General features: G+C 37.4%; 1 protein-coding gene, 1 long non-coding RNA gene and 1 pseudogene across 2 annotated transcripts; all 3 read right to left on the bottom strand.

The window, feature by feature from the left end:
- Window positions 1–3,439: 3,439 nt before the first annotated feature.
- Window positions 3,440–6,088, bottom strand: LOC113334860. Its single transcript, XR_003353005.1, has 4 exons — window positions 5,780–6,088; window positions 5,012–5,406; window positions 4,888–4,919; window positions 3,440–4,686 (listed from the first exon to the last, which is right to left on the bottom strand). It is a non-coding gene; the product is annotated as an uncharacterized LOC113334860 (long non-coding RNA).
- A 4,512-nt stretch (window positions 6,089–10,600) lies between these two features.
- On the bottom strand, window positions 10,601–17,392 carry LOC113334628 (annotated as a pseudogene).
- Window positions 17,393–18,480: 1,088 nt separating this feature from the next.
- LOC113335026 lies at window positions 18,481–22,155 on the bottom strand. Its single transcript, XM_026581243.1, has 3 exons — window positions 21,783–22,155; window positions 20,304–20,492; window positions 18,481–19,101 (listed from the first exon to the last, which is right to left on the bottom strand). Exons 1-3 carry the CDS (start codon window positions 22,029–22,031, stop codon window positions 19,018–19,020), a joined length of 522 nt encoding a protein of 173 aa, XP_026437028.1. The 5' UTR covers window positions 22,032–22,155; the 3' UTR covers window positions 18,481–19,017.
- Window positions 22,156–25,266: the final 3,111 nt, after the last annotated feature.

Below are 25,266 nucleotides of genomic sequence, written 5' to 3'. Positions count from 1 at the left end.
AGGTATCCTCTCTCTTTTCTTTGATCAATTTTCCTCATCTCCTAAAAAAAATCAAAAGTCAAAGTCAAACCATAATTACTGTCGTTTATTTACAAAGCATGAGTTGTCCTAGTTAGTAATTCGGGATTCGGCAAACGTAAGGAACGGAAAACGTACGAGTATTATACGGTTTTGTAAAATTCAAATTCGGTCCAAAATTCGGTCAATGGGACATGATTCGTCATTAATTCGGAACGGCATACGTACGTGTATAATTCGATTTGTAAATGTGAGTTCGGCTCTGAAAATTCGGTATCTATATATAACAAATAATTTGTATTTATAAGGTCATAGACCAATTTTTATGCATGTGTGAGTTATTTAAGGAAAAATAAACTCAATATGATGATATTAATAATATATACAACATTGGTTATCCAAGAGGACGTCGTATGATGGTTTAAATGCTTGGTTAGTGAGTTTGAGATCTCTCTCACCTTCACCTTCAAATTTTTTCAGTCGTTTTTGTTTCTTAAAAATTACAACACGTCTAATATTCGGTCGTGTATGCTCGGGAGGCAGTAAAGCCCAAAAATGGAGTCTTTGAAAAGTAAAAGCTAAAGAATTTATGGCGAATTAAGCGGACGTATCATTCGGGATACGTAAAATTCGTGAACGATTCGCGAATAATCCGGGAATGCCACATAATACGCGACTTGGGTTCGGAGTTGCAAACGTACGTGAATAAGACGGTAAAATTCGTGATACGGAAAAATTCGCGAATGATTCGCGAATCATTCGCGAACTTACTAACTAGGTGAGTTGTTTTTATTTTGCAATAAGCTGGGAGTCTTTCATGAGTTGTTTTCTTTTTAAGATAATAGTTTTGAATCTTCCTTCATCTTAAAATAGATTTGAAGGAACTATATCGTTTTTATAGAAATCCTAAATTATTTTTTTGCAATATTAATTTGGAATCTTCATATTCTCTGAGAATAAATGTAAAGAGGATTTATGTCAAATTCGGCACCCGTAAATCATATTGGGCCAATAATTTTTACTCATAATCTTCTTTTTGGGTGATAAAAAATGAGTTATTTTGAGGTCGTGGTGGCTTATTTAAGAAAATAGGGACAAGTTAGTAAATTGCTAATGTCAAGTCTATTGCAACGATAAAGCTTAAAGAGAATGGAGGGTTAAGAGTTAAAGTTCTTAGGACTACCAATCATTCTATGCTGATAAAGTGGATCCGGAGGTATTCGAAGAACAAGAATAGTCTTTGGAGGAAGATAGTTAATCAGAAGTTCAAGAGGAACACGGATTTATTAGTGCCGGATGCAGATAGCAAGCCTCAATGTAGAAGTCTTTGGGAGAATGTTGTGAATATGGTTCCCATTGTTCAAAACATGGCCAAGTTTACGGTGCGATATGGAAGAGGAATCAGGTTCTGGAAGGATAAATGGTTAGATAGAGGGAGATTGCAAGACTTATTTTCGGTGGTGTACAAAGCCTCTAAAATGAAGGATGCAACTATTGCTGATATGATTGTCAATAACAATTGGAGCTGTGAATTCAGGAAGGCGTTGAATGCGAATGAGAAGATGGAATCCCATTTGCTTAGACGATACGTCTATCCTATACAGGTTTTGGTGTCAGAAGAGGATGAATTGGTTATTTTGGAGGATTTCAGTGCTCATAAGTGTTATGACATTATTTAAGGTAATTTCGACACTTGTAGCTTCAACAAACACCTTTGGAAAGGATATATCCCTAATAAGGTTAATTTCATTCTTTGGGCGAGTTTTCATGATTCCCTTCTGACTAGAAACATGCTTACATATCGTGGCGTAGACATTGAAAGTGATTTATATGTTCTTTGCAATGACGAAAAGGAGACACCTGGTCATATGTTTATGAATTTCTCCTACTCCTTTGAAATTTAGAATTATTTTATTAAGGATTTTAAGATATCTTGGCCTATGGCGAGAACTCTGTTCCTTTTGTTTGAAGCGTGGTCGACGAATGTGTTGTTTGAAAGAGGTAAAGAGGTGTGATGGATTATCCATTATACTATTTGTTGGTCACTGTGGAAGGAGAGAAATCGGATAGTTTTGGTGGCCTTCAGAAGAGCACATGGGAGATTATTGATATTATAAAACAACTTGTAATCTTATGGTCATGTGTCACCAATGCTTATGCTTTCAAGTTTGTTACCCCTGATATCATTTGGAGCAATTGCGAGGACCTTATGAGTGAGTGATATCCTTTGTACTTTGTAAATGTTTTTTTTCTTTTTAATTTAACCTTTTCTTCGAGAAAAAAAAAAACGATAAAGCTATTTTACAACGATACCGATGACCTGAGTTCCAAAACATCAAATTCTTAATCCCTTTAAAAAGAATATATTACAAGTTAGTAAAACTGTCAAGGTCTCGTAATCCAGGTCGCCAGATATGTCAAAACCAATACTGATAACCAAATGCAAATTTGGGTTCCCCGAACACTCCTGCTGATGAGCATCCTCTTGCTAAGGAAAGAGAATTAGCTACAAAACTAGATGCATGTACTAAAAAAGGGAATCAGAACAAGCTCTTGGAGATGTAATTCGTGACTTGGAGACCAGAAATTCATGTCTTAGAGGATTTAGCCCGAGACTGGATCTCTCTTGCTGTGACTCGGGATGTGTGTTGAGTAAAATTTCTTGCTTGACTTACCCGGAGTTATCCCGGAGCTAGCAGTTATGGAAATATAAGTTTCGTAGTTCTTTCACTCCATTATTTGTGCTAATATTCTTGCAGTTTTTGCAGGGTATTCATTGTCAGCTGTTCTAGCCTCTCCAAGCTCATACAGTTCCTTGTTCTCTCGGTTCCTTTGATTTCTTTTTTCTAATCTCTACAGTGTTGGTTTATCCAGCTGTTTGAGATTAAATTTTATCCCTGGCCTGGCATTTATGCCTGTGTACCTCACCCCCATATCTACCTTCTTAAACCCCCTTTGTACCCCAACGGCTCACAGTCACTTCCCACCTTTCTTTTCTCTTCAGCCTTTACTCTCATTCTCATTCCCCACCCTCCTCCCCGCCGCTATCTCAGCATCTCTCTAACCTAGTCACACCCCAACCACCCCTAACCTAGTCTCTTTGGCAGAGCTTGTCCACCTCTGTCCTCTGATGCCTTTTATGGCTGTTGACTGGCCTCTGAGTTCCATATCTACAGTTATCTTCTCCCCGCTAGTCTAAGTGGAAGTAAATTTTTATTGGTGGGAGTTCTGGATATGGTTGTTTGCTCTGGTAAAAATGTTATCCATACAGTGGCGCAAGAAAATCAAAGATTTTATTATCAACCAATCTGTTGGCTGCATCAACATGTCATCAAATCTCATGGCAGGTGAATTAGATGATAATCTAAATAGCAATATGAACATAAACGAGGAATTTACTCTCACTGCAAAAAATGTAGAGGATGGCAGGAAAAAAAGAAAAACTCTAATTCTTACCAAAATCAACTGTGAGTTCAAGATTAGCAAAGAAAAAACAAAAGAGATTGTTCAAAAAGTCTGGAACCTAGAGTATGCACCATCTTGTACTTTGGTAATGAAAGAAAATGAAAGAAACATCTTCACATTTGGTCTCAGAGCACAACAAGAAGTAAAAGCTGCACTTCAAAGAAACTTATGGAGCTATGGACCATTTCTGCTAGTGGTCCAAGAATATATTTATGGTGTTCCACCTGAATCTGCCAGTATGGATATAGTTACCATGTGGGATCGACTGCTAAATCTCCCACCTGAGCTAACTATAAAACCAATTCCGTATGACATAACAAACATTGTGGCTACATGTCTCATGGTTGAATACCCAGATACAAGCGAACTTACTCTAACCTGTCCTCGAGCTCTTGTGGAAATAAACATCAATGAAAGACCCTGGGATCATATACTTGTCAATATTGGCAAACCAGAGAAGCTGAGAGTCGACCTCTTCTTCGAGAAACTTCCAAACGGCTTCTGCAAGAAATGCCGGATCATGAACCACATGCGAAAGAAATGTGTGATGAAGTCCATTATCGAAGATTGTCAAGACCCTCAACTGGCAGTAAAGATGGAGATAGAGGAAGATGCGAGATTTATGGAAGAGCAGCTGGAAGCAATAGCAGACTCATTCACATGAGTGGGACATGAAATCAATCCATGGAGCCATATAGTTGCATACAAAGGTGAAAACAATAAGACGCAATCTACTAGGAATGATAAAGGAAAAGACCCAATAGTACCAGAGATTGAGATAGCTGAACCCCTTCAGCCAAGTTTTAAAGTAGGGGTCTCACTGCATGAAACCATGATAGATAGAAATGTTTCTACATCGAAAAGACATGCAAATGAAGCTATTGAGGCCTTACCAGCACCCAATTTGCAGAGATCAGACAGTGAGGTGGATAGGAGGGGAACTGGGAGAGAGATTTGCAACTTCAGCTTCATCCATGGACCTCCATCAACTTTAGGTTTTGATACTACCAGTAGCTCTTGCTTTAAAATTTCTGCTCTGGACAGCTACACAAAACCTCCTCCAGGTTTTGAACAGTTTAAAAAAAGAGTAATACCAACCAAGAGAGCCAACCTCAGAAAGATACAAGGGAAAACTCAAACTCCAACCCAGAACATGAGCTCCAAAAGAGAGACATCCCAACAGCCCATAGAGGAAATTGCTTTCTGCATGGGAGTAAAAGGAAAAACAACACTCATAAGGGACAAAGAGACTGGAAAGAAAAGCTACAAATTTGAAGAGCACATGAAACATCAAGATAAACAAGTTTTGTCTCCTCTAACTCTCAATGATGGAACATCAAACACTATGGAAGACATCACAGAATCAGAAATGGATCAAATGAAGGAAGAAATTAGTAAACTTACAACTGCCATGGGGACCAAGGAAACTACTGGTCCTGCAAGATGCAACAATACAAGTAGAATTAAGCAAAAGAAGAAATCTAGAAAAAACCCTGTCAAACTATCTACTAAACTTCTAATGACCAACCTGGAACGAAATATCATGAAGGCTCTGATTACCCAATCAAAGTCACAACAGAAAAAACAAAGCGATAAGGTCATCGAAATGGATTTCTAACTAAATCCTAACCTCAATATTCCACACCATCTCATGGGAAAAACTTTGTCCCCTCAACACCCTCTCCATGGTACCTTTAGCTGCCCTGCTCCAACTGGTGGATTATTGCCCCTCACCCCAACTACTAGAATCACTACCCTATCAAACCAAATTCAATCAACAAAAACTTTCCCATCAAGTTCAACCATCTCCTCCAGCAAAAATCTTTCTCCAAACATCTCTATTTCCTCACCCATTTTTCCTCATACCTCTGAAAGGGTTATAGAGGCTAGCAAAGAAAGGCTGAAGATGGATGCTCAGAAAAGCTGCACAAAGGAAAATGATGAGAAATGGATAAAAACTACAACTTCTGGAGTAATCAAAGAAACTGCTAGCTCAAGCAATGGGACTAATAGCTCTGTGGTAAGTCAGGTACGCTCAATCTAAACCCTCCTGGTCTTATAATCATCTCAATTTTATTCAATTCTCAATATTGGTTAAATCTGAAATTCATATGCTCATCTTACTGGTTCAACATGTCAATTAACATACGTGCTTGGAACTGTCAAGGATTAAATAAAAATTCAATATCTCATTTCAAAAATCTGATTTCCAAACACAACCCAGATTTGATTTTCCTACAAGAAACAAAACATCATGAAAACTACAGCATCCCCATAATAAAAAAAACTTCAATACCTGGATATGATTGTTGTATATCCCACTGGGATGGTTGGTACAGAGGGAGGAATGGTTCTTGCTTGGTCTTCTAAGATTTCTCTCCAACTTCTTCATAGTTCTGATAACCAAATCGATGCCTTAATTACGGATAAAACTAGAAACTTTGATTGGATGTTGTCTGCAGTTTATGGCTTGCATATAAGGTTAGAAAGCATGCTAGTTGGACTTACTTTAATGAATTATCTAGAACAGTTGAAATCCCATGGTTAGTGCTAGGAGATCTGAATTTTGTGCTAACAGAAAGTGAAAAAAGAGGTGGGAAGAAGATAGATCCAATTGAGGCGACTTTCTTCTCTCAACTAATAAATCAATCGGGTTTATTGGACTTGGGTTTCTTAGGATACCCATTCACCTGGTCCAATAAGAGAAGTGGGCTAGAATTCATAGAAGATAGGCTTGATAGAGTACTAACAAATTCGTCTTAATTTGATTTCTTCCCCCGAGCTATGGCTTATCATTTAGCTCCCTCAGGGTCCGACCACAATCCTCTCCTCATTCGTACATCTCCTTGTTGGAAAGATGGAGCAAAGTCGTTCAAATTTTTTGGCATCTATATGGAAGATCTCTCTTGTTTTGACATCATAGCTAAGGCATGATATATAGAGGTAGATGGGTCGCAGGCTTTTAAGCTTGTCTCTAGACTAAAATCTTAAAAATAGAGATTAAAATTTGGAATAGAGAGTATTTTGGTAATATACAACATAATATTAAAAACCTAAACCAAACTCTGGCACATGCCAAAAAATAGTCTCAAAATGCCTGAAAATAATCCCCGTATCAAACAAATCGAATCAGATCTTTTGAATTGGTATGACTTTGAAGAAGCCTTTTGGAAAATAAAGGATACTGATAATAATATCCATCTTGGGTACAAAAACACGGGATACTTCCATACCTCGGCTACTTATAAGGCAAGAAAGCTAAGGATAGAAGCGGTGAAAAAGAGAATGGAGAATGGTGTCGTTAAAGAGAGCAGATAGTTGAAACTTTTCTTAATCACTTTGCTACTGTGGCCAGTACCTCAACCCTAATAACCGAAATCAAATCTTGGATCTTATTCCCAGCTGCATTTCTGAATCGGATAATACCAAACGTCTTTGTATCTCATTTGAATTAGAAATCAAATTAATTGTCTTTGATATGCACCCCAATAAGTCTCCCGGTCCTAATGGTTTCCCTGCTAGCTTCTACCACAAAAATTGGTTCTTTAATAAAAGATGATGTTACACAAATGATTCAACAGTTTTTTGAATCCAAATTTATTCTAAATTGGTTCCAGAAACTCCCCGCTGATTTCCGGCCAATATCCCTCTGTAACACCATATACAAAATTATTTTGAAACTGCTTGCAAACATAATAAAGCCTTTTCTTGATAAATTCATTTCTCTGTATCAATCGACTTTTTCCCCTGGCAGGAAGATAGCGGACAATATCATAATAGCCCATGAGGTTATCCATACTATGGGAACTAAGAAAATTAAAAATGGTTACATGGGCCTTAAATTGGATATGTCAAAAGCTTTTGATAGGGTAGAATGGAGTTTTCTGACGCAAATTATGGAAAGATTGGGATTCAATAAGGATTGGATTGTGTTGATACTCCAATCTATTAGTACAACAACTTGCTCCGTGTTAATCAGTGGCTCTCCTACAAGTTTTTTTAAGCTAACTAGGGGAATCGGACAAAGGGACCCACTGTCCCCATATATGTTCATTATATGTATGGAAAGTATTTCGAGAGTCCTAATGAATGTGGAAGAGAAGAAACTGATTAATGGAGTCACTTTTTCCAAAATGCCGATCTCAATATCACACCTCCTTTCCGATGATAATTGCTTGATCTTTACCAAAACTACTCAGAAAGATTGCCAAAATCTCCTAAATGTGCTTGAAAACTTTAGTAAGGCTTCAGGCCAATTAATAAATTATGAAAAATCAGGAATCTTTTTTGGAAAAAAAAATTCTGACGAGAATGCTCAAAAAATGATAGATATACTGAAGGTGGGGAGAATAAAACTGGAGGATAAATATCTAGGAGTACCTTTGTTCACTCACAGATCTAAAATTGTTTGCTTCCGATCTATATCTGAAAATCATAACCGAAGGCTAGCCGGATGGACTAGTAAACTTCTCTCAGGTGCGGGAGAGGGAGTTATGATAAAACATGTGGCCGACTCAATGGCAACTTATCAAATGTCTTGCTTTGTAGTCCTAAAAGCAATCACAGAAATTATGGATAGTCACAATAGAGCCTTTTGGTGGGGACACAAAAAATCTAACTCTAGGGGAACATGCTTTAAAGCATGGACCAACTTCTGTAGGAAGAAAATCCATGGAGGTCTAGGGTTCAAAAATTTTAGTAAATTCAACAAGGCTATGTTGGAAAAAACTTCTTGGAGAATGGTCCAAAACCCAGAAAAATTGTCCTCCAAAATTCTAAAGGAAAAATACTTCAAAAACTCCTATCCTCTTTGCCTTGAAAAGCCCAGCCCGACAAGCTCCTGGCTATGGAAAGGCCTCCACAGTGGAATGGAATTGGTAAAAAGAAAATGGAGCTATTGGAAAATAGGAACGGGTACTCAGGTTCGCCCATGGGACCACAAATGGATCCCTATGAATCACCCGAACCAGCTCACTATTGAAGACACGAAATCCATAATCCAAAACACTCTAAAATTGGTCAATGATGTGTTCGATGAACAATCCAAAAGATGGAACCTAACTTTCTACACCAAGTTTTCAAGCCATAAGTTGTTAAGAATATCATTACCATAGACCTCCAAAAAACTCGCTTGCAACCTGTCAAATTGATTTGGCCACATACCAACAATGGCATTTTGACTGTCAACACTGCATATGAGGGCATCAATTCCCCCACTGACCAAGCCAGTGCATCTACTCCTTATAACCCTATATGGGACAAAATCTGGAAGATAGAGGCTATCCCTAGGATACAACTCTTTATTTGGAAATGTTACAATGATATTCTCCCGGTTATGGCCAAATTAAGTAGATGGAATGCTGAAATTCCCTCGAAATGTTGCTTTTGTGATTCATATGATGATACTATTGACCATGTAATGTTACACTGCCACTTTAGTAGTGTTGTCTGGTTTGGTCTAGGTTGTAGAATTCCTATGGCGAATAATGTTAACATTAGAGTTTGGATAGAGTCTTGGTTCAATAGGGGTAGAACTGATAAGAGAGACTTCAACAAAAGAGTGGAAACTATGTCAATAGTATGCTCGATAATGTGGAAAGCAAGGTGTAAAAAATGCTTCCAGAATGTTCCAACCAACCGTACTACAACAATCAATGAAACACTGCAACATATTCAAACCAAATCCATACACCAACACCCCAAAAGCCTAAACAGAAATCCAACACCCACCCAACTGCTTCTGGAGGAGACAACAAAAACAACCCAAAAACAACTATCACAAGCTACTATCATCTTGTAAATCAATCCTCTGAGGTTGTGGTTATAAATTTACTTACAGATGAACGGGGCAACATCAAGGACAGAAGAATCTTCACATGCAGGGTAGCAGCAAGGAAATAAGGGATCACTATGGGAGCAATGGCGGCAATGATATGGACAAAGGCAAACAATGATAGATGTTGTAACCTTCAAATAGATGATAAACAAGTAGTAAAGGAAATCCGGAACCAGTGGAGACAACTCCAACATCAGTCCAAGAACAAAATGCTATGTAACAATGTAGATATTATTTCCTATTTTCGTATGCTTGATTGTAATCCCCTAAGGCAAGTGTGGCTGTCATATTTGCATGAATTAGTAACTCTCTTTGTATCTCCTACTCGACAATATGAGGAGAGAGTGCTATTTCTAGGTAACGAAGTGTTTGTAGAACATGATGCTAAGCAGGTGATTAACCTAATTAGCTAACTACGTTTAATTAACGTATTTCCGAGAAAAAAAATGGAAATTGGATCAATTGTGCAAATATTTTAACATGGTTCTAATGGACGAGTACAATTTAAAATGGGTGAAATGGACACTTAAAAAATAGCGAGGGTGAAATCAAAACTAAGAAAAAGTATTTGAAAATGGGTAGGATGAAAACTGTTTACATCTTCGCTGTGTTTACATTCTCGTCCATTTAAACAGTATCAAATTTTATTTCACCTAGGAATTGTTGTTATTGGGTTAATTGACCAGTTTTGTGTGGAAAAAAAAAAGAGGATTTAGCCGAAACAGTAAGAATGATAAAACAGTAAAATTACTGAAATGTTTTACTCTAGAATTCTCTACCATTAATGCGCAACAGTGTTAGCGCCTGAGATGGAGATAAGTGAAGCAAAGTAAATAAGTAATACAGCATGAAATTGTTAGAATTCTCTACCATTATAGACTAGACTTGTACAGTCAAAACCCATGGCGGATGCCTTTCAAGTGGTAGTTAAATTAAAAATCTTAGTAATAGCAAATTGGGGATAAGAGTCAATTTTAGAAGACGCATTCAATAGTTGCACTTGATTCAGAAAAAAGCCATGCGCATTTTCACATATAACTAAACTTTTAAGTACCATCCAACAGCCTCTAAATTTAAGACAATATATTTTTGTAAAAAGAAAAGGTATTAAAAGGGAAAATTGGCCAAGTAAAGCTAACAAAAAAAAAATTTCTATGAAATAAAACTAACCGATACGAAAACAAAAAAAAAACTACTCGTCACTGAATCCGGTGTCCTTTCTTCAAGGTTCCAAAGATTTGCGCAAAAAAACTACTCTTCACTGAATCCGGTGTCCTTCCTTCAAGGTTCCAAAGATTTGCGCTTGTTCTCCAGCTCAACATCTTGAGGAATAAATCTTCCCCAATACCAGTGATTTTTCCACACTCGAGACATTTCTTCGATTGGAATCCTTTGGTCTCAGGTGAAAAGAAGTAGACGAAAACAGTCATGATAGCCTCAAAACCTCCGAAAAAGAAGAACAATCCGAACTTCATAGTGCATAACATGCTCAAGAAAATCTGAGCAACTATGAATGTGCATAACATATTTACCACAACAGTGATACTTTGAGCTGCTGATCTGATCTCAAGTGGGTATATCTCACTAGGTACTAACCATCCTAGAGGACCCCAGGACCAAGCAAATCCTGCCACAAAAATACAAATGCAGACAACAAGGAAGCCCGCATACCCTTTAGGTATTGTTCCAATGCCGTCTGTTCCGAATTTAATCCATATCAAAATAGCCACGAGCATCTGAAACATTAACATTTACGATTCAGTAAACTAGGCTTGTTCATAAAAAAATATGGAGAAGAAAAGAGGAGGTACCTGAAAGATAAACATTTGACAACCACCCTCAAGAAACAAAAACCTTCTTCCCTTTTTGTCCACAAGATAGATAGCGACAGATGTAGCAACCATATTAACCAGACCAGTAATCACAGCAGACATAAGTGAGGCGGATTCACCAAACCCGATTGTCTAAAAGAGAACCGGAGCGTAAAACATAACCACATTAATACCAAGAATGGGATATAATTGCACCAACTGTCATTATAATTGCAGGTACACCGGCTAGACCAAACTTACTCTCCATCCTTGACCATTAGACATCTTGGCCGTAAAGTAATTTAGAAAATCTGCTGCGAATATACCAACCGTAATCATCAACTGGAAGGAACTATTGAGTGCTCCTCTGTATTTATATGGTGCCATCTCTGAAAGATATAGCGGCACAGACTGTAAATCAAAATAAACAAACCAATGTTAACACTATACCGTGGTGCAAGTACCATAGTTACACATACAAACGTTACCTGATTAGCAAAACCAACACCGATACCGAGCAACATACGTCCGGCTATAAGCATCGGAATATTCATAGCAGCACCGTTGATGGCAGCACCAATAAGAAAAACTAAACCTCCAAAAAACATTGTGATTTTGCGTCCGAACTTCTTAGTTATAGTGGAGGCACAAACTGATGCTACCAGAGCTGCTAAATACAAAGATGATGTAAATAGTGTTAACGGTATGCTGTTAAATTTACAGTACTGGTTGGCCGATTCAGCACCACTTTGTTGTCTGTAAACTTTCGGGAAAAACTCCTTCAGGAATGGTGTCATAGCCGTAACTCCACTGTTAAATCTTTGGTAAATTCTTTTCTTATCTTTATTCATAGTATTCCATAGAGTTTTATACATGACCGATAACTTGAGACTTAAAACATTCCTAAGACCCGGATTTGAGACTTTCCTTATAAGTCTCAAATTCATGACTTACATGGACAATCCTTTCCTAATATATTACCACACTTTCCTAATATATCACTTACCTTATCGGTCTCAAATTAGTGACTTACATGGACAATACTTTCCATAGACTGACCATTACGGTCTTGGAAAGTATTACGACATTTCCTAATATATCACTTTCCTTAATACCCCCCTCAAGACGGAGCATGCAGGTCACAAATGCCCATCTTGGACAAAAGACCTTGAAACTGAACTCGGCCTAATGATTTGGTGAAGATATCCGCCAACTGCAACCCCGTAGGCGTATAAGAGGGAGAAATAATTTTCTGTACTATCGCATCCCTGATGAGATGACAATCCACTTCAATATGTTTAGTTCTTTCATGAAAAACGGGATTCTGAGCAATATACAATGCCGACTGACTATCACAAAGAAGACTTATTCCTTGAGTATGACAAACTCCCAAATCACTTAGTAATTGCTTCAACCACTTCAATTCACAAGTAGCTGCAGCCATAGATCTGTATTCTGCTTCAGCTGAACTCCGAGAAACTGTGTACTGCTTTTTGGTCTTCCAAGACACTGGTGAATCTCCAAGAAGCACAAACCATCCTGTCAACGATCGTCTAGTCAAAGGACAGCTTGCCCAATCTGAATCACACCAGCCTTTTAAACTTAGACTACTATCAGAGCGCAACAAAATTCCTTGCCCAGGATTCTTTTTCAAATATCTAACTACCCGAAGTGCAGCTTCCCAATGTTCTTGTCTTGGATGCTGCATAAACTGTGAAAAAATATGCACAGAATAAGCTAGATCCGGTCTAGTCACATCCAGATAAATCAATCTTCCGATCAGTCGTCGATACCTTTCTGCATCACTCAGTAACGGCCCTGTTGCCAAAGCTAGACGATGATTAGTTTCCATTGGAAACTCTGCTGGTTTTGCTCCTAATAACCCCGCCTCCATAATAATGTCTAATGCATATTTCCGTTGACAAACATAAATGCCTTGCTTACTGCGAGCTATCTCCAAGCCCAGAAAATATTTTAATTTTCCCAAATCTTTCATCTTGAAACACTGTCCCAAATATGTTTTAAATTTATTTAGCTCCACTATATTATTTCCTGCAACAATCAAATCATCCACATACACCAAAACATTTAGTTGCATCTTTCCTTTGATCATAGTGAAGAGAGAATAGTCTGAATAAGATTGCCGAAAACCATAATTCTTCAAAGCTGTTGATAGTTTTGCAAACCAACAACGTGGAGCCTGTTTCAAACCATACAACGATTTCTTCATTCTACATACCATATTAGGATTACCTTTCGCAAATCCAGGTGGTATTTTCATATACACCTCTTCCTCCAAATCTCCATGTAGAAACGCATTGTGTACATCCATCTGATGTACTTCCCAATTTTTAACAGCTGCAACAGCTAGAAAAGTGCGCACTGTTGTCATTTTTGCTACAGGTGCAAAGGTCTCTTTGTAATCTAAGCCTTCCACCTGATGATTTCCAAAGATCACCAATCTTGCTTTTAACGAACCAAATTCCCATTTTCATCATACTTCTCTGTATATATCCATTTACTTCCTAGTGCTCTCTTGCCCTCCGGCAATTCTTGCAAAACCCAGGTATCTTGTTCTTCTAGTGCTCGTATTTCTTCTTCCATGGCTTTCCGCCATCCTGGATGTTTCATTGCTTCTTTAAAGTTGCGAGGTGCAGAACCGCAGTTATAGCTGCAAGAAATTTCTTATACGGTGTAGAAAATTTATCACAACTAACATAATATGTCAAAGGATACGGCGTACCTGAGGAGATGATTGTGATGATGAAGATGAGATGGACTATTTTCTCTATGGTGTGCGTCACAAATCCCTTAAGCCTACTCGATGGAATTTTCGTACGCTTTCCTTTACCCATATCACCTTCTACTGCAACATCAATGCCCGGACCTAAGTTCAGCAGATCTCTCTTGAACTGCTACACGTTCTCTTCGTCGCAGTCACATCTTGAACTGCTACACCTTCTCCTGTTGTCGCAGTCACATCTTGAACTGCTACACCTTCTCTGTTGTCGCAGTTACGCCTGGTATGCCTACAGCGTCTCCTGCTGTGCTGTTACGCCTGGTATGCCTACAGCGTCTCCTGCTGTTGCTGTTACGCTGGTACTGCCACACTTTCTCCTGCTGTGCTGTTACATCCATCATCACCATTCAACTGGATTCAACTGATCAGTCTCAGCTGATACACCAGTCACCTCGGTCTCAATAGAATGACCAGGCTGATCACTCTGTGCGAGTCGAAACTGTTGGCTGCTGCAACACAGATGTTTCATTCTTATATGGGAAACTATTCTCACAAAACTGGACGTCTCTTGACACTAGAATTTTCTTTCATCCAAGTCATATACTTGCCATGCCTTTTTACCAAACGGATATCCAAGAAAAACACACCTCCTTCCTCTACTTGCAAATTTATCCCCTTTATTACTTTGATCATGCACATAACACAGGCATCCAAACACTTTCAACTGATTATACGGAGGTTGCTTTCCAAACAATATTTCATACGGCGTTTTATTTTCCAGAATAGGTGTAGGAGTACGATTAATCAAATACGCAGCTGTCAATGCGCATTCTCCCCAAAACCGTATTGGCAAGTTGGCTTGAAATCTCAAAGCCCTTGCCACATTCAATATATGTTGATGCTTTCTCTCCACTCTTCCATTTTGTTGCGGAGTGCCTACACACGATGTTTCAAAAACTATCCCATTAGTCTTAAAATATCCACGCAATGAATTAAACTCGGTACCATTATCACTTCTAACAATTTTGATATCTTTATCAAATTGTCGTTTCACAAGAGCAATGAAATCAAGAAACGTTCGTTCAACTGCCGTTTTATTTTGAAGTAAATGAATCCACACACCTCTTGAAAAATCATCTACTATTGTTAAAAAATATTGTGCTCCACAAGACGATGTAGCCCTATAAGGACCCCATAAATCTATATGAATCAACTCAAAAATACAACTGGATTTACTTAGACTACTAGCAAACTACTCCTATGTTGTTTCGCTCTTGGGCAAATGTCACAAACTTCATTATGCTTCTTCAATCTACTCACACCCGGCAACCTTTGCAATACTTTTTCTGATGGATGTCCCATTCGTCGATGCCACAGCTCGTATGATTCTCCACTGACTGCCATAACTTCAACTTGAGGCACACCACAGAAAATATACAGTCCACCTTGTCGTTCACCCATTCCAATCACCTTCCTCGTCAACCGGTCCTGTATAAGACATAAACTGTTAGTACATTGTACCGTACATACTAATTCATCAATAAGTTGTGTGACTGAAATTAGGTTACAAGTTATTTGAGGCACATAAAGCACATTATCAAGTCTCAAACCGCCCTGCAGAATAATAGTCCCTATTTTCTCAGATTGTGCATATTTCCATCTGGGAGTCCAACAGTACACTTCACAATATCTTTCACATCAATCATGTCATCTCTTCTACACGTGACATGATTTGTAGCTCCCGTGTCAATAATCCAATTTGGTTTAGTTTGCTTACCTTGAAGTTGGGACGTATTTTTCTTTGCATTCAAAAACTCAAGCACCTGTCTGAGTTGTGTTGCGGTTACTCCCATCAAATCTGAGCCGTCTGATGAATATGCACCATTTGACTGCTTTGTCTCTGATATATTTAGATTATGTGCTCGAACTTGATTGCTCGTTCCTTGTCCTCTACCTCCTCTGCCATTTGCAAATCCACCACGACCTCTACCACCGGTTCTTCCACCTCGACCATATCCTCTTCCACTTCTAGGTTTATCTCCCCACCATTCAGGGTATCCAATAAGCTGAAAACAACCTTCATCCGAGTGTCCTTGTCTGCTACAGTGCTTGCAATATTTATTAGGATCATAAGTGTTATTGAAAGTACGTTGATCAGATTGTACCTTGAACGCCATCACATTGTCATGAACTTCCGGTGTGGCAGCTACATCTCCTCTTCTGAGACGCTCCGAGTTTATCATTGTTTGATATGCTACATCTATTGAAGGCAGTGGATCTCTTGCCAGCAATTGTTCACGCAAGGAACCATAGACAACATCTATTCCAATTAAGAAATAATGTAGTAAATCTTCTTCTCTCAAAGTACTAACCTGTGTTGCAATATCACACTCGCACTTGCCACACTTACACGTTGGTACCTTCATATACGTGATCATCTCATCCCATATCTTATTCAATCTTCCAAAATAAGCAGCCACACTTTCTGTTTGCTTTTGTTTACACTCACTTAAAGATGTCTTTAGCTGGCATGTCCGTGTTCCACTTACAACACAAAACCGTCTCTTCAAGTGGTTCCATAATAAGTTGGCATTATCATAGTCTCCCAAACTCGATCTGAGTGATGGCTCCAATGTGTTGCTGATCCAAGAGACAAGCATTGACTGAATTGCCACCCATTCTTCCAACTGTTCACTTTCTTTAGGTTCTTGGATTGTTCCATCAATGAAACCAAACTTCCTCTTAGCTATTAATGATCTTCTTATGGCTCTAGCCCATTCATCATAGTTATGTCCTTTTAGAACAACCGGTGTGATAATTATACCTGGACCATCACTTGATCCTAGGTGATATACTGGATTCTTCTTATGCGTATTATAATCTATATTCTTGTCTTTGCTTGATTCTCCATCACCACCCATTCTTAATGATGATTTTTTTTCGGTTTTCAACTGGCTCGTGATGCCATGTTAAATCTTTGGTAAATTCTTTTCTTATCTTTATTCATAGTATTCCATAGAGTTTTATACAGACCGATAACTTGAGACTTAAAACATTCCTAAGACCCGGATTTGAGACTTTCCTTATAAGTCTCAAATTCATGACTTACATGGACAATCCTTTCCTAATATATTACCACACTTTCCTAATATATCACTTACCTTGTCGGTCTCAAATTAGTGACTTACATGGACAATACTTTCCATAGATTGACCATTACGGTCTTGGAAAGTATTACGACATTTCCTAATATATCACTTTCCTTAATATCCACCTATACACATATATAGTAAATCATATTCAGTGCAGTTATGAAAACATATAAAAGAAAAGAGAATCAAACATATATATCAAAAACATATGGATTAGAAACCAGAAAAACTTACCAGAGATACCGATATCGTATCGGAATATGAGACCACCACAAGCAGCAATTAAACAAGTGAAAAAAACATAACCCGTAAGATTTCCAGGGTATTCTTTATTCCCTCCTGCGGAAGCAGCAAAGTCTCCGCCCGCCATTGCTGATGATAAACAAAAGCAATAAAATTTTACTGTGTATAACTTTCTCTCGTTCCCTAGCTAGATCTAACGTAGGCTGATGAGGTGAATTAGAGTGTCTATTTATATCGATATAATGAGACCTTCACTGGATTTGGATAAAAACAAATATTAAGATTCGGATAAACAGATATATTAGATAGATTCTACACTCCTACTAACGTGGTATATAATTATTAACTGAGTTGTAACTGTTTCAGATTATATTAGCTGTATTATGAGTTTTCAAGTAACTAATTATCCCAAGTCCTTATTCCCTCAAATCTATTTTTGAAGTTACGTATTAGCCAAGCTATGATTTGTAGTATATTCTATTGGTTAATCAAGAGTCTTTAAAATTTGAAATGCTGAAAAATGTACATAAGATCAGGGGCATTAAGAAAGCCTAGATATGACTTATTCTTTACCCTGATAGGGTGAATCACAGTTTTAAAGAAATTTACTTTTGCCAAATCTTCATTAAATATATCCCAACTTTTGTTACTTTAGATATATACTAATATTGTAAAAAGAATTATCCAATAATATGGATATATCCAAAATAATATATCTGGTATCCAGAAGATGGATGAACCCGATTTACCGACATAAGTGAAGGTAAGAAATTACCAAAATGTTAGCTCTGCTCCACTGACAGATCCTTGGGGCTTGGGCCTGCATTTCCTAACCACCAAGCAGGATACAACCACATCATTTTGATTAGCTCTGCTCAACTTCACAAAACGATGTCTTTGCAGCGTTGCTGTGATTATATAACAAGGAGTGTGGAAAATCCATGCCATTTTTCTTGTCATTGTTTGTGTTCCTTAGCGGGACTTCTTGGTTCATCTATGGTCTGCCCATGTAGTCTTCAAATGTAGAGAAAACATGAACTATTTCAACTATTATATGGGGCTACAAATGGAGTCACCTGAACATCATGGTGTATTCTATGATCTGAATCAGTATTTTCTCCAAGCTGCCTGCTGCTATTAGTTTGTACTTTGTAAACAAGAATCTCAAGAAAAATGCAGACGAATACAACATATGATAAGAGCAAATGCACCCAGCAAAGAGTATGCTTACCACTCTCCACGTTTCCATTACAAAATCTATCAGTATAACAAATAGAAAAGGGATCACAAAAGTAATTTCCGCCCCAAAACCACAGTAAGGCAACTCTATACAAAGCACCATGGGTAAAAAGAAAAACAAGAAATAAGACTAGCCCCATGAGCATCACTCTGGTATCTGTCATCCAAAACCAGGTTGCCACACATAGCCAGCACCAATCATTTGCTCGTGAAACACAGCCAAAGGAAATACTGAAACTTATGCAGCATAAAGGAGCTCCTCCAGAAAATAAGAGAATAAAGTTCAGATTGACCATACTGCTCTTTATAGTATGCAATAAGAGGTGTACTACAATTCTTCAGTATGTATACTAACCATCTGATCCATCATCCTGTTGCTTCATATGACCATAAGGAACTCAATGCTTCAACGCAAAACTTTGATCAACGTGAGGCCTAACATGCTCGAGTCCTCAATGCTCCATCAGGAATTGGAAATTTGCATTCATTTGTTGTAGTTAGAAATCGAAATGATTATTTGGCACCGTGTCTGACGCTTTCTTCTACTCTAGTAAGTGCATCTGTGAGCACATCGATTCCCCAATCCTTAACATCCCCCTGCACATCACCATATAAGTATACCATATTTGTTCTCTGGGGCACAAAAAATAAATGACCATGTCATAGTACAAGAACGTGATCATTGGGCGCTAAGCATTTGTTATTTCCGAAATGATACTAGCAAGCAACTTCTGCAACATTTGCTTCGCATCAAAATCCAAAGACATAATAAACAACTCAAGTACACTAACCCTGAACCCTAGCTTCCACTTCAAAACATCAAGAACTCGCGCAACAAGTTTCCCTTGACGTGAACATAATCAGAATACTGAAAAGAGAGAGGAGGGCCAGATGTTGCACCACAGTGAAGGGTTTAATTTCATTATTCTACTTTATCTGGATCTTGCTGCAGAAAACTACAATATTTATGTCCATGAAGGAGAACCAAACATTCTAATTACAAATGATTTCTAGTGAACTGACCTACTTTGCAAGATAGGAGGATGAGAGTGAGAGAAAATTATTTAGTTTGATTACCGGAAGCTGGGCAGCTTAACAATAAAATAGGTAGTGCAGTGAGGATAGCCCTAGAGGCCATTAATAGAGGCTTGCCATAATTGCTACTTGGATCACTACAAGTTATTCTTTTCTGCTTCATCAGGAAGCTCTCTGAGTCGGAGTTTCCTCGGAGAGTATCCCTGTGCACCTCCAAGGTTGTAGAGAACTCTAAATCTAATTTTTTAAAATTGAAAACTGATTTCCACTAATATCATGTTGGTTTTAACTCTTACTTCCAGTGCTTTACATTTATCCTGAAATTGTGTAATTGCAGAGAAATACAAGCTCGCATTGACAATGACAAGAACAGTCAGCGAAAGTTGTTGATATTTGGCAAGAGCTTATAGATAAGAACTAAGAACAGCGGTCATGATAATCCCTACTGTTTCAATAATTACTTAATTATAAGACTTTGGAACTTTCAGTGTTTCAAGCATACATAAGAAAAGTGCACGCTAGTGAGTCAACCTGCCAATGGACCAATCTGTACTCTGTAGGGCTAGAGACATTATGAACAAGTTTGAAGTTATGATGAAAACGTAACCAACTTTGTGTGACTGCCAACAAACTACTGGTCATAGATCTAAAGATCATTTCCATACTTTCACAAATATAAGGAACTCAAAATAATAACAATGAACATGTCAGTGTTAACGTGCTGGAGTTTGGACTTATCAAACAAAGTTGTACAAATGACTCACCAAACGAAGTGGCTCATCTGTTCTTAAGTGTGCATTTGGGCGAGCAAGCTTGGATTCAAAAGGAGTTCTTGGCCTCACTTCTTGGATTTCCTCCCATTCTTCAGGACTAAGCATCCTAACTGTCCCCTGACCTTCAGGAGCATTCCTAATTTTGCGCTCAATCCTCTCTTGAGATTTTGATTCATCATACTGCCGAAAAAGAAGATCAACAGAGATGTTAAAGGTACAGTCCTAAAATGGATCTTCATTCAAAGCAATACACAAAGGAGGAGACGAAAAATAAGCTAGAGTTGCTCATAAAGAGCACTAAAGATTTCTTCCACCAATATACAGTGAAGAAGTGCGTACAGATGTAAGGTGGTAAATGCCATTTTCTCTTCCCGAAGTTCCAGACTTACCCTTTAATAATAACATGTTGCTTTTCCTAAATCTCACTCCATTTTATGAAACTTTAAAGCTTAATTTGAGGGAGTTTTCAACCTCTAGTGTCTAGCTACTATTTTCGGATAGAATCAATACTGGCTTCATTTGTGTCTAGAAGACTCACTATTCATTGATCTTCCACAAGGGTCGACAAACAGAGGACCAAGTTCACTACTTGCTTTACAAATTAAGCCTAACGTATCCACATTCGTTTACTTTAAATCACCTATCAACTCCACAGTGCTTTTACTAAATTCCACTCCAATTAAGGAACTTAAGACCTTAACTCCGGAGAGTTTTCATTATACAGTTTATCTTCAACATAATGTTCCCTGTTGATACAGACGCTAGAGGTATCTAGCTATTGACTTCTAACAAATATGATGTGCCCTTCTAGGATGTCTAGAAGACTCATTATCCCATTACAAGGGGTCGAACAACAAATATCTTGGTTTATTACTTTCTTATACAAACTAAGCCAATCCACAATCTTATATTTTCAATCACATATCAACTTCAATAGACATGACAACAACAATGCAACAAAGTGCAACATAAATATACGACTAAATGGTTAAATGATGTTGTTCTACGAAGGCATTGCCTAAAGAATTCAAATTCAATAAGTCATACCTACAATATAACTTCATAGTCTTCAAAAATTATCAAGAAGATTCATTATCCTGGTGCTCTTTCACATTCAAAGGGGTCTAAGGACAAAATATCAATGACTTGGTTTATAACAGGCTAAGGCACATATCTACAATCTTAAATACTCAACACCTATCAACTTCATATAGTACATAATATCAACAACAATGCATCAAGCGCAACGCCTGCAACATACAAATACAACTAAATGGTTAACTAATGATGCTCTACGATACATTGGCTATAATTTCAACTTCAACAGGTCAAAAGACTACAACTTCATAAATTTTTGTTAAGTTTTGAGCATAGGGGCATACATGACTGATGCTGTTCTACAAAGAGTTGGCAACAAAATTCAAAACAGCAAAAACTTAATAAATTCTTCACAGAAAGGGCATTACATACCATCATGAGAACTTTAGCGAACAGAGCAACTGCAACAGCAGTAAGAACCACAGGCATTTTAAGTGTATCTAAATAAGCCATTGATTCTGGTACATCAACTAAAAACTCGTTCTTTTTATTACGGTGATTCATATTCTTCGTTTTCCTCATTTCTGATATTGTTTTCTTCAATGCTTCACTTGGTGGATTATGAGATGCTGTGTGTACAAGTCTTCTAGATTGTAACAATAAACGACTAATGCGATACATTTGGGGGGAATTGGGGATTTTTCAAGATTGGTTATGGGGTAAATTGGAATTGTTAGGGTTTAGTTTAGGGTCGACGACATTTCTGTGAAGCTTATTTCTCTAATTTGGGTGGGAAATGAAAGAAAAATTGGGGCTCAATAATTTTAGTCAAGAAGGAAAAAGGAAAGAGGAGAACAGGGGGTTAGTCCTCGAGCGATTTCGGGGGAGTTAGAGTGTATTTTAAATCTCAGGGATTTTGAGAGAGTTTGAGAGAATGTAGGGAGTTTAGGAGAGTTTTGTGTTTTTGAGTTCAGGGAGTTTGGGGGAGTGTAGGGAGTTTGGGAGAGTTTATTAGAGGGAGTTTGGGGGAGTTTGAGAGAGTTCACTCCTAACTCATTCTCTTTTAAGAAACAATAAACCCTTATTTGCAAATAACATTGATCTTTAATTAAAAGAAAAAAATAAATGAAAATGATCACATTTATGTATCAATAGTATGTTATTTTGTGCAACGAGATAATTTTTTTCCCTTCAATTTAACGGTCTCCATAAAATTCTAACTCCCTTTGTTCACGAACATCCACTAGTGTCTTTCTTCTTCTCAAGTGTAGCTTCTACCAACAGTTCCAATAATTTCTCAGTCTCTCGAGTTGTCCATTGTTTGTGATTCGTAGTCACTCCCGTTTCTGGTTCCGTATTCTTATTCTTCCTAACATTCTTTTTCTTCTTATTGTTTTCAGCAGGTTGGCTGGATTTTTCCATTCTATGGTGTGACATGTTAGCTACATTAGTACTTAGACTAATACTAGAACTTAACAAAGCAAGGATAGTAATAACACCAAACAGTCTAATGTAAACATGATAAAAAAATGTGATACTAGATTACACAATACTAACACGCAGAGCTACTTAGCCAAATTGTTAATCAAAGAAAATCCCTTAGCAACTCCTTGCAACAAAAGCACCGTATGAATTGGCTAAAACACGCCAATACGGAATGAAGTACGCCACTGTATTGAACTTTGGCATATAGAATAGAAGAGAAGTATGTGTCTAAATAAGATGACTTAACAAGTGATAGTGATTCTCAATGACACCCATGCAAAGTAGCAAGCCAATTAATGCATGATGACATAACAAATTATGAAGATAGCTATAAAGGAATTTTGTTTCACCGAAACACAGTTTCAGATTGTCCAACTATGCATGTTAACAAATTATGCAAAGTACTAATACTTACCTGATCCTCTTTAAATTTTTATGGTACACTTACAACTCAATATTCCACAACACACTCAAAAATCATAGCATTCCAACGGTTCATTAAAAAGATACATTACTCAGAACCCGACTACTTTCAATACGTGCATACAAAATTCAGTTCCGGATTTCTCACACTTTGGTGTACCTAAAGTGATCAGAACTTCATGAAATTTCTACAGTAGGTAACCTTCATATATACAAACATCATACTAAAATTTCAGCTTTGTCCGATAAGCGGAGAATGAGATAAATAGGAATCATTCCCCTATTCGGGATTTAAACTCAGCAGACCATAGTCATATATTGTGCAAGCTTTGCAGTAGCAAACGTGACCTGATCCACGTGAAACTTTTACTGTACTTCTATAACAAGGTAAACTACGACATACTCAAATTTCATCATATTCCAACGGTTGAATTTAAAGATATCATTATAATCAAATCATGCAATTTCTTACCAAGATCTTTTGAACCACAAATTAGGATTTTGACAGAGAGAGAGTACCCACAAAAAAAAACTACACACAATCAAAATAAACAATCATGGAGATCAAAGATATGAAAAACAATCAAAATAGTACACAAATCAAACTATTATAAACAATCATGGAGATCAAAGAAGAAAAAAAACATACCTGGAAAAAAACGTTTCCTCTTCTTTCTCCTATGGTTTTCTACGCACCAAACTCCTTCCCAAATCTCTACTCTTTTGAGAGAATTGTTGTGAGACCAAAATACACTAAAAACTCCTTCGAACTCCCCAAAGCAACCAACTCCCTAGTATTGTAGGGTTTTATGACTAACAGGGAGTTCAAGAGCTTTTTTTAAACTCCCAGCGACTAACAGGTGTTTTCTAGAGAGTTTAGGAGACTCCTCTAAACTCCCCCACGACTAACGGAGATTTGGAGAGACTTCCTCAAACTCTCTCAGGACTAACAGGAGAAAACCTAAATACATTAAAATCTCTCGAACTCTCCCACCACTAACCCCCTGGAAGAGTATGTAGATTGTAGAGCAAAGAGTGGCTTTACCCTCTTTTGTGTGATAATTTACCTAGCATTTTTAGGGCCCCTCGAAAAGAATTAGGAGTCACTATTTTATTCCCACCCATTAAAGGGGGTTAAGGGGTATCTTAAAAACATAGGAATTGTCTATATTGTCCTTCACCTTTATACTAAATCTAAACATATATCCGTTATTTTTATAATCATATCATTCCTCTTCTTCTTCTCTTTTCTACCATTGAATTTTTTTCATTGTTTTAATTTTAATTGAAACCCAAGATCGTCGCTCAAACAAATTTTATGATCAATTGTTTAAACTTAAAACCCAAAATTCATTAACCTTTAACTTAGAACATCAAAAAAAAATGAGTTAAACAAACAAAACAGACAAATGATAGTAATTGTGATCCAAATTTATGATTTGATTTGTTTGAAATCAGAAATTTGATCGAAAAATTTCTAAGATTTGCAGTAGCAGGTTTCTAAAGAACATCGACCATAATCGGTAGATAAGCTGATTGTTATCTACCGATTATGGTTGATGTTCTTCATTTCTAAAGAACATCGACCATAATCGGTAAATAAATTGATTGTTATCTACCGATTGTGTTCGTGCTACTGCTTCAAATTTTCTGTACTAAAATTAAACACAATCGGTAGATAATGAACATAATTTTACTACCGATTATGGCAGTACAAAAATCCGTAAATTGAAGGATTTTGGCAAAAACTCATTTTGGGGCCAATATACATTCGGAAGTTAAACTAACACAATTTACTACCGATTATGGTAGCACCACAAATTCGAAAATTGAATTTATTCGGAGGTTAAAGTAACACAATTTACTACCGATTATGGTGGTACCAAGTTCGAAAATTGAAGGATTTGGGCAAAAACTCATTTTGGGGCCAATATAAATTCGGAAGTTAAAGTAACACACTTTACTACCGATTATGGTTGTACCAAAGTTCGAAAATTAAATAATTTTG

Source organism: Papaver somniferum, unplaced genomic scaffold (assembly GCF_003573695.1).
Source record: "Papaver somniferum cultivar HN1 unplaced genomic scaffold, ASM357369v1 unplaced-scaffold_137, whole genome shotgun sequence".
NCBI classification, from domain to species: domain Eukaryota; kingdom Viridiplantae; phylum Streptophyta; class Magnoliopsida; order Ranunculales; family Papaveraceae; genus Papaver; species Papaver somniferum.
Note: the sequence above shows the minus strand (reverse complement) of the source record. Positions and strands in the feature narration are given on the sequence as shown.

Bases quoted from the DNA above. Each gene is read 5' to 3' on its own strand.
- LOC113335026 (XM_026581243.1), bottom strand. From the start codon at position 22,031: ATGTATCGCATTAGTCGTTTATTGTTACAATCTAGAAGACTTGTACAC. The intron at 20,493-21,782 runs GTATGTAATGCC...CTTTTTCGGCAG, and splicing joins TCGCTAAAGTTCTCATGATG to TATGATGAATCAAAATCTCA. The intron at 19,102-20,303 runs GTGAGTCATTTG...GGTGATGTGCAG, and splicing joins CAGATGAGCCACTTCGTTTG to GGGGATGTTAAGGATTGGGG.